General features: G+C 39.2%; 2 protein-coding genes across 2 annotated transcripts; both read left to right on the forward strand.

The window, feature by feature from the left end:
• Positions 1-6,114: 6,114 nt before the first annotated feature.
• Positions 6,115-9,478, forward strand: LOC113321773 (ankyrin repeat-containing protein ITN1-like). Its single transcript, XM_026569686.1, has 4 exons — positions 6,115-6,396; positions 6,488-6,997; positions 7,307-7,716; positions 8,348-9,478. The coding sequence occupies exons 1-4, from the start codon at positions 6,372-6,374 to the stop codon at positions 9,176-9,178; spliced, it is 1,776 nt and encodes a 591-aa protein (XP_026425471.1). The 5' UTR covers positions 6,115-6,371; the 3' UTR covers positions 9,179-9,478.
• Positions 9,479-9,978: 500 nt separating this feature from the next.
• On the forward strand, positions 9,979-10,314 carry LOC113322312. The gene has a single exon (XM_026570380.1). It carries the CDS (start codon positions 9,979-9,981, stop codon positions 10,312-10,314), a length of 336 nt encoding a protein of 111 aa, XP_026426165.1.
• The last annotated feature ends 7,829 nt before the right edge of the window (positions 10,315-18,143 follow it).

Consider the following 18,143-nt stretch of genomic DNA (forward strand, 5'->3'; position numbering starts at 1 on the left):
TCACAATTAACAATAGAATGTTTTTGTCCGTCTTCATTATATGCTCCACCTACTTATCCCACGCGTGACACAGTCACTAATCCATCCCATGTGCCCCTCGGCGGCTACTTCCAACAACTTAAAAACAAATCTCAACCCCTACGCATCCCACTCACTCTATCCAACCACTAATCACAAAACTCAATCTTAAGCATCCACTTCCAATTCCACCTATCTCTAATAAACTTAGATTTCTCCATATAACGTACCCGTTTCACTGAGCTAAAAAAACCTATTTAGACCCCATAAGAAAATGTATTTATACTTCTTCATAAGTCGAAGTCAGAAACAAAATATTTTAGCTTCATAAAAAATTAATTTTTGTATTTATTAAAATTATTTTAAATTGAATATCTAAACTAACTTCTGATATTTTTTCTTACTTTCTAAAGTCAAGCAACTTCTAAATACCCATCCAAACACGCTACAAGCACTTAAACTCTCGTGTCCCCCACTTATATTATGAGTGATAACTCGTACCCGTTCGTTTGTCATGCAAGTAAGAGGTAGGGAAATCGATTCCCATTAAGAACAGTTGGATCCCATATTTTTACCAATCTCAGAGTGAGACTTGTTGGGATGGCGGTAGAACAGCAGTGGGACCAAAATAGGTCCAGCTGCCCCGAACTAAAAAAGTTACCTCCTGCAGTAGAATTCTATTCACTCTCCAATAGTAATAAATACCAAATAAATTAAGGAGAAAAAAAACGGAAATGATATTATGCGCCCTACTCTCCGCCCATTCCTACGTGTCTCATATATGGCTTGCTCAGGTGTACAGGGTCCACGTGATTCTGTCTTCTTCTTTTTTAATACAATCTTTTTTCTCTGACTTCCATTTTTTTTTCTTCTTCTTAATCTCTTTTTCATCGTTGATTACAAGAGAATTTTTTTTTCAAATCAATCAAAAATTAAAATGAAGCTTGGGTTCATAAAATTAACCTCTCCAGGTTATCAAGTGCAAAAATTCCAGTAGATGATTATTGTCAAAGTTCCATTAAGATCATCCAGATGCCCCCATCTGTGAATAGGTCATGGATTCAACTGCTTTTACATTGAAATTTTCCCAACTGGGTTATGTAGAAAGACAAGGAAATTGAAAACCCTAGCTCAAATGAATGTTAGTGCTTCATCTAATCAATACAAATAAAATTCAAGATTGCATAATCTTTTTGGAAATTTTGAATCTGAAGAAAGTTTCTGTATTTAATTCAGCCGTGAAAGGTTACAATAAGCTGAACATGTACAGTAGTACAGTTTTGATCGTAGTCAGTTTCATATCAAAAGTTTTCATTAGGATCTACAAAGTGAAAATGAGAAAGAGGAGAAAATTTAACAGACGGAAGATGTAGTTGCAAGAAATCTCACAACCACACAAATATAAGAATCTACTAGTAATTAACTAGCCTCAAAGTGAATCATCTTTTTATTCATTAAAATCACAAGAACAATTACAAGGTAACGGGAAATTCAGGTTTGCTCTTTCTCACTTTACAATCTTTCTCTCTCCTAATTTCTTGACCAAAGTCCCTCTCAAGAACCCCCCCTCTTTATAGACCAATTACTCTTTATATAGGATATTACATAATGGATGACAGCTAAGAGATACTTTATTTTCGGAATCCTTGTGCGATATTATCGCACACGTATATTGGTTATTTTCGCAGACCTTATAAACTTCACACAGTTCTTCACACTTCGTCATCACATCTGATTGTGTGCGATAACCTTCGCACTCAACTAATTATTCTTTACTCGCATATTATATATGTCCGATATTTTATTCCTACATAAGAGAAGGAGAAGATAGATAAAGTGGAAAAGAAATTGAAGAAAGAGAAATTGCACGAGATTTCTCGAACACATTTCAAGGTTTTAAACATTTTCTTACACGTCAGTTTGCTATGTCAGTGTGGGCGATAAGTAGGGCGCAAAGCGGGACAACGTGTAGCAAATAAGAGGTAGGGAAATCGATTCCCATTAAGAAGAGTTGGATCCCATATTTTTACCAGTCTCAGAGTGAGACGCTTTTGGGATGGCGGTAGATCGGCAGTGGGACTGGGTTAGCTAGCTCGACCAAAATAGGTCCAGCTGCCCCGAACTAAAAAAATAGTGTAGCACAGAACAGGGTATAGCAAACTAGTTGCTTGGGTTTGATGATAGTTGAAGTTTCGTCAAGAACTTAGTTAAAATATGATTTTAGGATCTAGATTCTAAGGTAAAAGATTGATAAACAAACTTGATAATAATATTGATAATAAGGTGTTCTTCAAAACAAGAAGGCATATCCTTTAAATAGGTTCACAAGAACCGACTAAACAGAAAAGAAAAGGAAATATAATCAAACTAGGAAAGAATAAACTTGCAAGACAAGTAAACTTAAACAAACGTAAAGGATCAACTGTGACAGTTGATACATACATAAGGAATCAACTGTTATAGTGGATACAAAAATAAGGGATCAACAATCATTGTTGATACATAGAAAGATGTACTACATCAGTCCCCCCTTCTTGAAAGAAACTCGCCTTCGAGTTAATTAGTAGAAATAACTTCATTCTCTCCATGAAACGTAAATATTTCTTGCACATTGAATATATTAGAGATATTCCAATTTGATGGAAGATTAATAACATATGCATTATCACTGATTTTCTTCAAAATCTTGAGTGGTCCATATTTCTTCATCTTGGTGTTGTTGTAAGTATCAGTAGGAAATCTTTCTTTTCTGAGATGAATAATAACCAATTATCCTTCATCAAAGTCTTAAGTCTTCTATGCTGATTTTCATTTTCCTTGTACTTGTTATTAGAATCTGCAAGCCTTGTCATTACTTCTTGATGTATGATTGAAGCTTTCTCAACAAAATTGTCTGCCTTAACATTTGATTTTCGCAGCTTGGGAAGCACCACCAAATCCAAAATATGATTAGGAACTTTAGAATAAACAATCTCAAAAGGTGTCTTACCTGTGGATCGATTTATTGAAGTATTATAATCAAATTCCATGTTAGGAAGAAGATTATCCCATTACTTCTCTTTTCCTCTAATAACCTTGGCTCTAATCAGACTTCCTAAAGATCGATTGACTACTTCAGTTTGTCCATCTGTTTGAGGGTGAGCAGTTGTACTATATTGAAGTTTAGTTCCCAAACGCATCCATAACGACTTCCAAAAGTAGCTCAAAAACTTAGTGTCTCGATCAGAAGTAATTGTCTTGAGAATTCCATGTAGACGTACTACTTCTTTGAAAAATAAATAAGCAACATTGGAGGCATCTGCAGTTTTCTTGCATGCTATGAAATGATCCATTTTTGAGTAACGATCAACAACCACCATAATAGAATCATTCCTCCTGGCAGTACGTGGTAAACCAAACACAAAATCCATGCTAATATCCACCCAAGGTGCATCAGGAATGGGAAGTGGAGTATATAATCCAGTATTTTGAACATTTCCTTTAGACTGCTGACAAACCATGCATTTTTGTACGTACTTCTGAATGTCTCGTTTAATTGAAGGTCAAAAATATCGTTCCTCAACTAAAGCAATAGTTTTATCACGTCCAAAATGTCCTCTCAGGCCACTTCCATGTAATTCCTGGATCAAATGAAGACGTAAAGAACACTGTGGTATACATAAACGATTCCTCTTAAAAAGAAAACCATCTTGAATGAGATAATCATCAACACTGCCTGTTGAAGAACCACACTTTTCCCATATTTTCTGAAATTCTTTGTCTTCACTATAGAGATCTTTTAAGAAATCAAAGGCTAAACTCTCATGTTTGATAGTAATTAGAAGATGAGCTCTTCTACTTAAAGCATCAACAACTTGATTAAGTTTCCCAATCTGATGTTTAATAGAAAACGTGTATTGATTGATAGTAGACAACCACCTATCATGCATTCTGTTGACCTTTGCAAAAGTTTTCAAAAACTTAAGTGCCTGATTATCAGTATTGACAACAAACTCACTGTGAATAAGATAAGGATGCCAATTCTTAAGAGCCTGAACAAGAGTAATTAATTCCAACTCATAAGTAAACCACTTCTTCCTTGTATCTGAATTATTTTCACTATAGTATGCAACTGGATGTCCTTCTTGAGATAATACAGCACCAATGCCAACAACAGAAGCACCACAATGAATCTCAAAAGGCTTATCAAAATTTGGCATGGCAAGAAGAGGGGCAATACATAACTTCTCTTTGAGTAAATTAAAACTCTTGTCAGCTTCTTCAGTCAATTCAAAAGTATCACGCTTCAAACAATCTGTTAAACCAGCTGCAATAGTACTAAAATTCCTCAAAAATCTTCTATAGAATGAAGCTAAGCCATGAAAACTACATACTTCATATATAGAAGTTGGAACAGGCCAATCAACAATTTCTTTGGTCTTAGAATTATCTACAAAAATACCAGAATCAGACACAACATAACACAAAAAAGGTAACTTTGTTGGTAAAGAATGTGCACTTCTTCAAGTTTACATACAAAACATTCTTTTGTAAAGATGTAAAAACCTGATATAAATGCATAAGATGCTCTTCTTCACTGTTGCTAAAGATCAAGATGCCATCAAAATAGACAATGACAAATTTTCCAAGAAAATGTTGCAGAACTTGGTTCATTAGACGCATAAATGTGTTGGGTGTATTAGATAACCAAAGGGCATGACTAACCACTCATATAAACCTTCTTTTGTTTTGAAAGTTATTTTCCATTCATCACCTTCTCGAATACGTATTTTATGATAGCCACTTCGTAAATCAAGCTTTGTAAACACTTTAGCACCAGAAAGCATATCAATCATGTCATCAATTCTTGGTATGGGAAACCTATATGGTATAGTAACTCTGTTTAAAGATCTACAGTCTATACACATACGATGTCCACCATCCTTTTTGTCTACTAAAAAGGCTGGACTAGCACAAGGACTTTTGCTAAGTCTTATCAAACCTTTTTGTAACAAATCATCAACCTGACCTTGTAATATCTCATGCTCTTTAGGGATTAATCTATAGTGAGGTTGATTAGGAATAGAAGTTCCAGGAATGAAATCTATCTCATGTTGTAAATCTCTAAATAGAGGTAAAATATTGGGTAACTCAGCAGGAAATAAGTCACTAAAAGAAGACAATAAAGATTGTACCTTGTCTGGAATCTCCACCATAGGTTTAGCAATTTCATGAGAGATCAAAGAATGAGTGTTCAAAGAATAAACAATTGTAGCTACTAAAGCAGTCGTCTTCGTGTCTGTTAGTTCTTTAATTGAAGAATAAGATTGTAAAGGCCGCAAAACCTTTGTAAATCCTTCATGAAAAAAGGTATAAGTATTTTCATAACAGTTATGAACAACTCGAATATCATACTGCCATGGTCTTCCCAATAATAAACTTGCTGCAGTCATGTTAATAACATCACATAAAGCATAATCTGAATATCCAGGGAAAGAGAACTTCACTAAGCATTGATGAGTGATTTGCTGAGTGGAAGAGCTATTTATCTAGCTAACTGAATACGGTTTTGGATGAATATTAACAGGTAAACAAAGTTTCTCAACCAAATTTGCAGAAACATAGTTTTCTTTACTTCCACTGTCGATTATCATGTTGCAAAGCTTCACCTCAATGATATAATGAGACTTAAAAATATGATGCCCTTGTGTAATACATGGTTCGGTGATTAAAACTGGTCGAATCACCCCAAGAAAATCTGCATCATAAGTATCATGTTCTTGTAAATAATTAAACTCATCATCTCCTAATGCTTCTTCTTCTTGTGTTTCTTCTTGAGTTTCATTATTGTAATCATGAAACTTGCGATAATCACTAGAAGTATGGCTAGTTTGGTTACACTTGTTACGTACGTAAGAAATCAACTGTTATATATAGTTGTAAGGATCAACAATCATTGTTGATACATAAAAAGATGTACAGCGTCAAAAAAAAAAAAAAATACCTCCTAAAGTAGAATTATTCACTCCCCAACACTAATAAACACGGAAGAAATGAAGGAGAAAAAAAATGATTGATAATGAAACTGAAACTGGTGGGTGACGTCTTCCAGAAGAGATAATAAATTAACAAACATAACACATAAATCCAAAAACCTTTTTCTTTCAGTCTTCACTTTTTCAGTCTTCGCTGCTCCTTCCATGAACTTTCCCCTTTCGTCTTCACTCTTTATCTTCTGATTCCACAAAAAATTCCCAATATTCTTTCTTCACTAACAACATTCTTATCCTTGGGACTCTTAAAATTCATTCATATCATCAAAATTCACTCATATACGGACGAAATCTGCTGATTTTCACTTATTTTCATCATCTATGGGTATCGAAATCGAAAACGAAGGTATATTTTGATTTTAAGTTTCAATTTCATTTTGAATTTCTTAAATTTTGATTGATTATGGGTTTTGATTGAATTTTTGTTTTGTTTATAGGTGAGAATACAGAGAAAATAGGTGAATTAAATTTGAGTAGATTATCATCAATTACGAACCTGCCATCGCTTTCGACATCACCAACACCTTCACCATCATCAACAGCATCAACGCCGGCACTGGTACTATCAAATTCCGGTAAAAGATTTGATCAATCGTTTAAAAAGAAGTATGTGAAACAAGTTACAGGGAGACATAATGATACGGAGCTTCATTTAGCTGCACAAAGAGGAGATCTTGTTGCTGTCAAGCAGATTTTGGGTGATATTGATGCTCAGATGACTGGTACTTTGAGTGGTGCTGAATTTGATGCTGAAGTGGCTGAGATTAGGTCTGCTGTTGTTAATGAGGTTAACGAATTGGGGGAGACGGCGCTGTTTACGGCGGCGGATAAAGGGCATCTTGATGTGGTGAAAGAGTTGTTGAAGTATACTACTAAAGAGAGTATTTCGAGGAAGAATCGATCTGGTTTCGATGCATTGCATGTTGCTGCTAGTCAAGGCCACCAAGGTGAGAATAGATTTGATGTTTCTTAGTTGCTTTGGATGAACCTAGTAGTAGCTAAAGATTGACATGATTGTATCATTTTGAGACTCTCTGATCCAAAAAATATTGTGTTAGCAACAAGCAAAGGTAGTGGAAACATACTTGTGTATCATGGCGGATCGTTTTGTCGGTAGGGATGTCAATTGGACTAATTAGAGTGGAGAATTTGTTCCATAATACTCTAAAAATGATATTGCCAAAAGTGTTATTCATTTTTGCATAATTAATTGGTGGTCTCCATAGTTGAATGTAATATTAATTTTGTTTGTACAGCTGTGGTTCAGGTTCTATTGGACCATGATCCAGGATTAAGCAAAACAGTTGGTCCATCAGGTGCGACTCCTCTTATATCTGCAGCTACTAAGGGGCATACAGCTGTTGTGTTAGAATTGCTATCGAGAGATTCTAGCATGGTAGAGGTTCCACGATCCAATGGGAAAAATGCATTGCATTTAACTGCTCGACAAGGTCATGTAGAAATTGTGAAAGCGTTGTTGGATAAGGATCCACAACTGGCGCGCAGGACTGATAAGAAAGGACAAACTGCTTTACATATGGCTGTGAAAGGGCATAGCTGTGAAGCCGTGAAGTTGCTTCTCGATGCAGATTCAGCTATTGTTATGCTTCCCGACAAGTTTGGTAACACAGCGTTACACGTAGCCACCAGGAAAAAGCGGGCAGAGGTATTATTCCGTGTCTTTGCTATTCCATCTTCATGCTGCTTGATTGGCTTATAACTGCCGCTGTCTCTTAAATTGTACAATTATATAGGTACTTTATCATCTTTATTGATTAGTGTCATTGAGTTTAGATCACACAAGGCCCTATCACGACCCTTTGAGTCATTATGTACCTTGTGCATGCTTGGACTGCGCCCTTTCTTTATTGTCTGCATAGTGCATTCCCAGCTAAGCAACAAATGAACAGACTTATAAACATTCGAAATACATGATTTGCTATTACGCGAAACGAATTTTGAAGTGCATGATTTACAAACCATATACTTGTAGAGTTCAAGGCCGAAAAGAAAGCAGTAGTATATTTGGCCCAATTCATATCAACATGTCTTTTTTGTGGTTGTTATGTTTGGTTTCAGCCTGGTGAACGATAATTCATTATGAATTGATCCTATGAAGAATCGAGTACGGGAAGTCTAGTCTTCTTGCACATAGTGAAAGTCTTGTTCCCTGTTGTATTTTGCTAGATTGTATGTCACCACTGTTGTGTTGGACTATCCAAGCTTTTGGTCTAATATTGTTTATATTTTACATATTACCTTATAGGTTAAGTATTGGCATTCTGGCGTTTTTGCAGATAGTGAATGCGCTCTTATACCTCCCTGACATCAATGTAAATGCTCTAACCAGAGACCATAAGACAGCACTTGACATAGCTGAAGGACTCAATCTGTCTGAAGAATCTACAGAAATTAGAGAGTGCTTGGCCAGCCGTGGTGCAATCAGGGCAAATGAACTTAACCAGCCGAGGGATGAACTTCGGAAAACTGTATCTCAGATTAAAAAAGATGTCCACACACAACTTGAGCAGACCAGAAAAACCAACAAGAACGTCAATGGAATAGCCAAGGAACTCAGGAAGCTTCATAGGGAAGGGATCAACAATGCCACCAACTCCGTCACTGTGGTAGCTGTTCTCTTTGCAACGGTAGCTTTTGCAGCAATTTTCACTGTACCAGGTGGAGACGATAACAAGGGGATGGCAGTAGTGGTGAATAGCATCTCATTCAAAATCTTCTTCATTTTCAACGCTATTGCTCTCTTCACATCATTGGCCGTTGTGGTTGTTCAAATTACTCTGGTAAGAGGAGAAACCAAATCAGAAAGAAGGGTTGTAGAGGTGATCAATAAGTTGATGTGGCTAGCATCAGTTTGCACCTCTGTTGCGTTTATTGCCTCCTCATATATCGTTGTAGGACGTCATTATGAGTGGGCAGCTATCCTGGTTACAGTCGTGGGAGGAGTCATAATGGTAGGTGTTCTCGGCACCATGACTTACTACGTTATTAAATCTAAACGGAGCCGTAATATCAAGAAGAAGGAGAAAAGTTCGAGGAGGAGTGCATCCCAGTCATGGTATCACTCTGAGTTTTCTGATTCTGAGGTTAATCCAATCTATGCAATTTAATGTGGTAGGGGTATCCTGGTAAATAGCAAATGATCCAGATTCTCGTCTGATAATTAGGTTGTTATAAACTATGAACACTTGGGGTCTGATAAATAGGATTCAATAATGTATATTTCTCTGCAGTAATATGTCTGCAAGTACTTGAAAACTACATAGATGACTGACCTTGAATTAGATCCCCTTTTCTGTGTCTGGTGTATGGAGCTTTGTATAGTTGGCTACATTTGAAACGATAAAGCAGAAGTAAGTTGTAGTCCTATGAAAATCTTCGTAATTTATTCTAATGGTTCGTTTCCTGAATCCAGCTGAACATTCAATCAAATCGGAACAGTTACCAAATTTTGCCCAGTAACTTGATATGTATACCGTGGTCCAAAATCTGTCTCAAGAACCAAAATTAGATATTGCTTTTACCCAATAAAACCTTGTATTAATTTGACACTAAATGAAATGTTATTGTTCTGTAACTACCCAGAGAAATCTCGTACATGTATTTTGGACAAATAGCGTAGTTTCACATTCTCACACGAAAACCACCAGACTTTTCTAGACAAGTGGCTTAGTCTCACATAAAAACAGCAGGACTGCAATTTATGGTCAACCTAGAATATATCGATGAAATAAATTCTGTTCTGTTACAGACCAGTGTATAACGTACAAGGAAAGAAATTCAAATTTTGAAAATCATTAATTAGTGATATTGTGTAATTAAGCATTGATTTCTTTCCAAGCCTTAATCCCATGACCCTTGTATAAATATGTAACTACCCAACAACAAGAAATTCATTGGAATTGCAGTCATGAAAAACATACTCTGCTTGAGTTTATTTTTGGTCCTTCTAGTTGGAATTCTTCGAAATTCATCAACAGGGAATGCTCAACCAGGTTGTGAGGATGAGACTAAAGCTTTAGTAGATCTTTGTGGAAAGTATGTATTGAAGAAAGGTCCAAGAATTCGACCATCTACCGAATGTTGTGGATTGGTAAGGGAGGTTGATGTAAACTGCATTTGTATGTCTGCAACTAAAGAGGTTGAAAAACGTATTAGCATGGATAAAGTTCATTATGTTGCTGCTACTTGTCACAGAGAAGTTCCTCACATTAAGAAATGTGGAGTCATTAGGATTGGTGGCTGATAAGAGACATTGGGTAGGAGAGTAAGAAGACAGAGAAGAATGAATGCACTAGAGACGTTGAAGATGAAGAATCAGTTATTTGGTGTCAATGGATTAAGGTGTTGTGTACTCAAAATTTGAAATAAAAATTCTTTTGATTCTATTAAGTTTATGGTTTATTCAGATTACTAATAAATAGAGAAAATAAATCTAGTTGTTGGCTGTGATAGCAGAATCTAGCTGGTTCATGACTTTCACAGCCGCTTTGAACCTCGTTCACCTTCTTTTGGTTGGTGCAGGCAACTACTAAATTACAAATTACATTCAGAAATGCTAGGCATCTTGAGGGTCATATCAATAGAGATGGGCAGTGTGGAATCCCAATCCACCCTGCAGGGTGGCTCATTCGACGAGTTGGGGTCACATTTTGCTTATCTCTGTCGGTATGATTCGTGGGATAATTATTGAAGAGTGAATATGATATCAAAAATGATTGGTGCACTGTGATGTACGTGTACCGTGTGAGAGGGGGTGGGGTCCACTCATGCCTCACCCCTATCCCAATGCAGAGAGGGTGACATTTCAGTCGTCCGATCCCCTCTCGGTGCACAAACTCGGTAGGTCTATCACGACCGATATGATATTGGTTATATCCGTCCTAGGCACACCTAATGAAAACACTTTTCTAAGAATGGTATGAGAGAGACTGTTTTCCATTATACAATGTACCTCCTTTTATAGATTTTTCACAAAAGTCCTTTCTTTTATGACATCATGCCACATGTCTACAAACCTCCTTAGTTATCACTGATGTCACTCCTCCTAATACAACCTTCTCATTATCCATTAATTCCCTCTTTATTCTTTCTATCTTTTGGATACTTTCTAGTGGGCTTGGGCCTTAGTTCCCAAGTCTCCTATGTTTCATATTAGGTTCAACTTCCCTTTTAGACTTCGTAAACCCGCTAAAGGGAATTATTTTAATGTATCAACATTAATTTCCTGATTATTGGGTTAATTGTTAAATAACCCGATAGTCATATCGTATCTCGCCGACTCCTTCTCACACGCTAGATCCGAGAGGGCTCCTCTCATCGCATCCGCTTAGCTGTGCGGAAATCTTCACAGTCCATTGGGCGGTCGTGTACTCTGACATGCATTGTCTGATCCGTACGGTTATCACACTATTCATTTCCCCTTCACCTACATATAGACACTTAGTTACTTATATCTTCATAATCATTCCTTACCCAGTTTCCCTTCTGTTTCAAATGCCTGCTTTCCTGGTCCGTGCTTTGTCATATGGCACACCTCCTCCATGGCTATGTCTTGACCTTGGCACCCGTACCCACGTTGGCGACGGTTCTGTTTAAGAGCGAAGAGTTGGCGCGATTATTGCTTATGAAGGCTGAGGTGAAGGTATTCCGGAAATAGAGGAAGCGAACCGCATTACTATCCGCGCCCAATTCAATGATAAATACGAGACATACCAGATGGCCCAACGATCTCAGGTGTTTGGGTGCATGACTTTTGAGGTTCAGCGCGCTTTAGATGATGTTGTCAAAGCTATTTATCCCGCTGACCATTCAAAGAGCCCGTAACGATGGCCGCTCGTGTAGACCGTGCCATAACTGACTGTCATATTTAAATAGATGAAGAGTCTACTTCGCAGCTTTACGGGTATACTTTGACCCTAGAAGCTGTGTCTGCACTCTTTCGCGCGTCTTACTTTCAAGATGAACTAAAACGCTTGCTCGTTTTGAGGGAAGTGGTGGGCATGTTTATGAACATGGGGATACCTTCTCACTAGCGCATGAGTCGCAGGCTTCCGAAAAGATTATGGAGGATGTTCATAAGTTGATTGATGAGGCTGATCATGCCTTAGCCTTAGCGACCGTCCAACTTGAGGAGGCTCTTTTGATGATGCGATCCTTGGATGCAGATATTTCTCATTGCAACGCATTAATAGCAAGTTAAACTTGTGAGGGTAGTTCTAGTGTGTTATTTCTTCTTCTTTGTTTGTTTGTGTTGTTTGTGTTTGTGTTTTTTTTTTTGTATTCTTGGGGACCGTCTTTACTTCATATGTATATAATCCGTGTTGGCGGCTTGTTTGGTACGTGGTTATTCTTTTCTTTGTTTTCTTTATTTTGGGGTCTTCAGTTTGTGTGGGTGGGATATCACCTCCCCCTTCCGTTTTTTATTTCGAAGATTCGGGACACGTCATCATATTAAACATGCCCACTCTCCTCTTTATTTTGGAAAGAATGAAACGCGTCATCATGTTTCTCCTTGGTGGGATAGGGTGGGGAATTAAACGCGCTTACTTCCCTCTTTATTTGTAGAAGATTGATGAATGAAAACGCGCCATACAATAGTGTTGGAGTTAGATTGGGTTGGGGGTGGGGCCTATGTAAAACGCGCCTATTCCCTCTTTCATTCTTTTTTCGGATGATTGACGATTCAAACGCGTCATTTGGTAGTGTTGGAGTTAGATTGGGTGGGGGTGGAGCGTATGTAAAACGTGCCTACTCCCTTTTTTTTTGTTTTCGGAAGATTGACGAATTCAAACGCGCCGTTGGGTAGTATTGAAGTTAAATTGGGTTGGGGTGGGGCTTATGTAAAACGCATCTATTCCTTCTCTCTGTTTTTTTTACTATAATGCGCTCCATCATGTTTCGCCTTGATGGGATTGGGTGGGGCATATATAAAATGCGCCTACTGCCTTTCTTTTTTTCTTTCGGAAGATTGACGGGTTGAAACGCGTCGTTTGGTAATATTGGAGTTAGATTGAGTTGGAGTGAGGCGTATGTAAAATGCGCCTACACCGTCTCATTTTTATTTTCGGAAGATTGACAAATTGAAATGCGTCGTTTGGTAGTGTTGCATTTAGATGGGGTTGTATATTAAACGCGCATACTCCCCCATTTTCTTAGTATTTATGGCTTTTGTAAATTATTTGCCGATAGAGCACCTTTAGCATCCCGTGGTTTAAAGACTTTTTCGGCCAACTAGGTGCATCCTTTGGCCATTTGTAAATTCGTCAGCCAAACGGGTGCCTTTGGCATCCCGTAGCCTTTGTAAATTCGTCAGACGACCGAGTGCCATTAGCATCCCGTAGCCTTTTGTAAATCGTCAGCGACCGGGTGTCTTTGGCATTCCGTAACCTTTTGTAAATTTGTTAGCCGACCGTGTGCCTTTGGCACCCCTAGCCTTTTATAAATTCGCCAGCCGACCGGGTGCCTTTGGCATCCCGTAGCCTTTTACAAATTTGTCAGCCGACCGAGTGTCTTTGACATCTTGTATCCTTTTGTAATTTTATTTGCTCAGCATTCATTGTTGATAATTTTCCTTTATTATGTGACATAGTTGCTTGTACATTGATTAAACTTATGCATTTTAACAAGTTTTCGTTGATGGGCAATTTAACGTTGGTACCATCCATTCGTCTCAGCTTGTAGTATCTGCTCTCAGCTACTTTTCTAATTTTAAACGTGTCGTCCCAGTTTACTGCGAATTTCCCTGCGCTGATGTTCCTTTGCACGTGGGGGCAATTTTTAGGACCAGATCATCGATCTTGAAGATTTTCTCTTTGACGCTCTGGTTGTAGTAGTTAATCGTTCGTTTCCTATATGCCTCAGCTAACCGTTCCGCTCGAGCCCTCTTTTATCTAATTGTGTCTAGATGTGCGAAGCGACTTACTTCATCTGGTGTGGTGTGGCTGGCCATTGCTACTGTTGCTGATGGTAACTCTACTTCTGCAGGTAATATGGCGTCCTCATCGTAAACCAAGGAATAAGGCGATGCTCCTGTCGAACTTCGTTTCTAGATTCTGTATGTCCATAGCGCGAGTGGTAGTTGCTCGTGACATCCTCTGTGATGATCATGCAATGTCCTACTCAGGATTCAGAGGAGAGTTTTGTTGGTAGCCTCCGCATGCCTGTTCCCTTGGGGATAATAAAGGGTCGATGTGTATAACCTCGTGTTATATTGTCGGAGCAAATCTATCACGTCCTTGTTCACGAACGACTTGGCATTATATATCTGCTTTGATTAGCATGGGTGCGCCGAATCATCAAATGATGTGCTCTTTGATGAACGTCGCCATGGTCTCTCCAGCATAGTCTTTTATAGGTATCGCTTCGACCCATTTGGATGAATATTCGGTGGCGGTTATTATGTATTTTTGGCGCTTTGAAGAATTCGGGTTTATCGGACTTATAAGGTCTAGTCCCCAACTGTGAAATGGCCACGACGTTACTATGCTGTGTAACTGTGTGTGGGGTGCTTTGATCAACGTTTCGTGCATCTAGCAACTCAAGCATTTCCTAACGTGTTCGGCGGTGTCGTTTTTCATGGACGGCCAATAAAATCCACCTTCATACAGCTGTAGAAATAGTTTTTATATTCCTTGGTGATCGATGTTGTGGGACTGGGTTATGACTTTTATTGCCTCTAGGTCGTATAGGCATCACAAGATCGCGTTGCTGTAACTTCTTCGATAAAGCACGTTTTTATTCATGAAGAAACGCGTTGTTTTCTTTTGGATTTTTAATGATGCTTTCCTCTCACTAGGTAGCTTGCCATGCTGGAGATAATCGACATATGGTTGTCTCCGGTCGACCCCTTCGGCCGAACAAACCTCTGAAGGTTGTGGTGGGGCATGACAGTTGGCGCAGCTATCTTGAAGGGAGACCTCTTGTGCCTACATACTTGGACAATATACCCTTAGTCTCTTTGAGCTTCCTATAGAGGTGGACCGCACATGTCTGTCCGCAGGTTTCTTAGTGCTTCTCCTGGAGTATTTTCTCCGCCTCCATCTTATTTACGCATCTCGCGAGGGACCCTCCTGCATCCCGATAGTAAAAGGCTCCTTGTATTACCATGAACTATTTTAATAATTTGGTGGGCATAACTCAGTCATCACCTATATTTGTTAGATCTTCAATGTATACTTTCCTCCAGTCATCTGCTTCTTCGAAAGCCAGATCATCTGTCCAGGTGCTGGGAAGTTTTCTTCTTTTTATCGTTTATGTGCCCTCATCCTCGCCATTCAGCTGCATTTTACTTTCCAGAGTCGCTAAGGTGTACCCTTGTGGATTTTCACTTCTGCCCGTGTGATCTAAGGTTGACCTTGTTTGATGAATCATGCTTTGTGCTTCTGCTCGGTAGGGCGCTAGGTGTGCTTATTTGACATGAAAGTCGTCGTTTACCTAATTCATTACTAGTTTACAATCGCCCTTTGTCTCTACGCTTCCTAGGTCGAGTTTTTTTCCCATTCTTAGTCCTAAGATCAGCGCCTCGTATTCAGTAACATTATTACTATACAGAAAGTATAGATTAAAAAAATACGACAACAGATCGCCTTGAGGGGCTTCGAATACTACTCCCGCTCCGCCTCCAGTTCCATAGGATGACCCGTCGAAGAACATGGTCTAAAGTTTATCAGCTTCCGCGGCTGCTACTTCACCAAGTATATATTCGTGTACCTCGCCATCTCCTTCTCCTGGGAGCATCGCTATTAGGTCAGCTATCACCTGACCGTATACTCCCATCGGATGCCGATACTTGAGATCGAATTCAGACAACTGTAGGAACCAACAGGCGGTTCTTCCCATCAAAACGGGCTTGAAGGCTAAATATGCTATCGGGTTCGCCGCTGTTACTACGATTATTTCGTGCGCTAGTAAGTATAGGCGTAGCTTCTGTACAGCATAAATGACGGCTAGACATGCTTGCTCTATGCGTGGGTATCTTAGTTCTACTTCACGCAGGACTCGGATGACATAATAGATTGGTGATTACTTGTCGCCTCCCATGTCTTGTGCCAGTATGGCCCCTATCGCCAGGTTGGTAAACGTCATATACAGATATAAGAGAACTCTTTTCATTGGTAGCCCGAGGACCTGTGAGCTAACGAGGCACTGCTTGAGTTTTTGAAATGTTGTACATTGCGTTTCACCCTATGTAAATACGACACCTTTTCTTAGCAACGACAGAAATGAGGATAGCAGATAAACGAGCCTCGATATGAAACGTCGTATGCATGATATCCTACCGATAAATGCTTGTAGTTCCTTGGTATTTGGTGGTGGTACCATGTTTGTAATAGCTTAGACCTTGTTCGGGACCACTTGAATCCCTTCGCTAGTTACCATAAAACCCAAGAACTTTACCGATGTCACCCGGAAAGCGCATTTGAGGGGACTCATTCTAAGCTTGAATTCCCTACATCTCTCAAAGACCGTTTTCATGTGCGAGATGTGGTCCTCAGGGACTTGCGACTTCACAACGATATTACTTCTACCATCTGATGCAGCAGGTCATGAAATATGGCTGTCAAAGCACGTTGATAGGTGGCGCCTGCGTTTTTTAGGGCGAATAGCATTACGACGTGGTTGAAGTTCCCATACGGGGTCTGGAAAGCAATTTTCATTGCATCCGATGCGGCAATCATTATTTGGTTATACCCGCTGAATCAGACCATGAAGGGGAACCTTTTGTCACCCCATGTCTCGTCTGTTGTCATATCGATATTGGTCAGCGGAAAGTCATCTTTCGGGAACCCCCCGTTTAGATCTCTATATAGTCTATGCAGCATCTGATTTTTTCATTCTTCTTTGTTACGGGTACAATGTTATCTATCCAAGTCGAGTGTTGGATGGGCTTGATGAATTTAGCGTTTAACAAACGTTCCACCTCTTCTTTTAAAACGAGATTTGTATTCCTTGGGAATTCACAGCCTCTTTGCTTTATTGGTCTAAATTCGGATGACACACTGATATTATGAGTAACGAGGATTCTGTCCAGTCCCATCATTTCGTCATATTTGAAGGCGAAGACATCCTTGTATTCCCTGATTAGTTCGATCAACGCTTCCATTTCTTCTTTGCTTAGATTTGTGTTGATCATAATGTGGCGCTTCTTCCTGAGTTCCAACGTTGATCTCATCCAATCCATCCATGGTGAGGTTTTAAGGTGTTCGCTCTTCCGACACAGTTTGTACTGTTTCCCCGTGTTGGTTCCTTGATTGCTAAGTGTCTCGCATGGTAACTCGGCTAATTCCTGGATGATGCTTTCTAAGGGGATTTATGCTTCTTCGTCGATTGATGACATGGCGCGTTCATGTTCATCTGCAGGTGTTCCCTTGGCTAATTTATATAATCGGTATACGTCCCCCTCCCCAATCGGGTTTTGAGAAGCGTTGAAATCCTGATTGCTCCTCATGTTTCCTCTTCTTATCCGCTGGGAATACCATCCTGGAAGGGCAGAAAACTGACTTAATTGGTTTCACCTTTTCTTCTTCTTCCCATTTGGGTAGTGGAGTGGGATGTATTTCAGGTATCTCATCCAATTCCTAAGGAATGTCGTAGAAGACTGTGTCTACCATATATGCTTCCTGCGGGTCAAAAGGATTGCTTGTTGTGGGTATTCAATATTGCTTACCCCTATATTGGTCTTAACACACTGATGGTACATCGACGCCACACCCTTGTGATTGAGTAACCATCCTCGCCCTAGTAGCAGATGGAACGTGGTGTCCTCTTCTAAAACGTAGAATGACGTGAGTGCTCGGATAGGCCTAACTTTCATTACCATATTGAAGATCCTGATTGATGTTTGTGTGTGACCGCCAGATCCCTTCACGGTCGTTGCCTGCATCCAAAAATAGGGTCATTGTACCCCCAAGATATCAATCGTTTGCATGAAGATCAGATTCAAAGATGCACCTCCATCCACAGGGGCTCTCTTCAACAGCTGCTTTTTGATATGAACGGTTAAGTACAAAGGTCTAAGGTGTTCTCCCGTGTAGCAGATATCCTCATCTGTGAATACAATTTACCTCTTAAGAA

The sequence above is a fragment of the Papaver somniferum genome, chromosome 11, assembly GCF_003573695.1.
Source record: "Papaver somniferum cultivar HN1 chromosome 11, ASM357369v1, whole genome shotgun sequence".
Taxonomy (NCBI): Eukaryota; Viridiplantae; Streptophyta; class Magnoliopsida; order Ranunculales; family Papaveraceae; genus Papaver; species Papaver somniferum.

Coding starts and splice junctions, on each gene's coding strand:
- LOC113321773 (XM_026569686.1), top strand. CDS start 6,372: ATGGGTATCGAAATCGAAAACGAAG. Junction 6,397..6,487: donor TATCGAAATCGAAAACGAAG/GTATATTTTGAT, acceptor TTTTGTTTATAG/GTGAGAATACAGAGAAAATA. Junction 7,717..8,347: donor CCAGGAAAAAGCGGGCAGAG/GTATTATTCCGT, acceptor GCGTTTTTGCAG/ATAGTGAATGCGCTCTTATA.
- LOC113322312 (XM_026570380.1), top strand. CDS start 9,979: ATGAAAAACATACTCTGCTTGAGTTTATTTTTGGTCCTTCTAGTTGGA.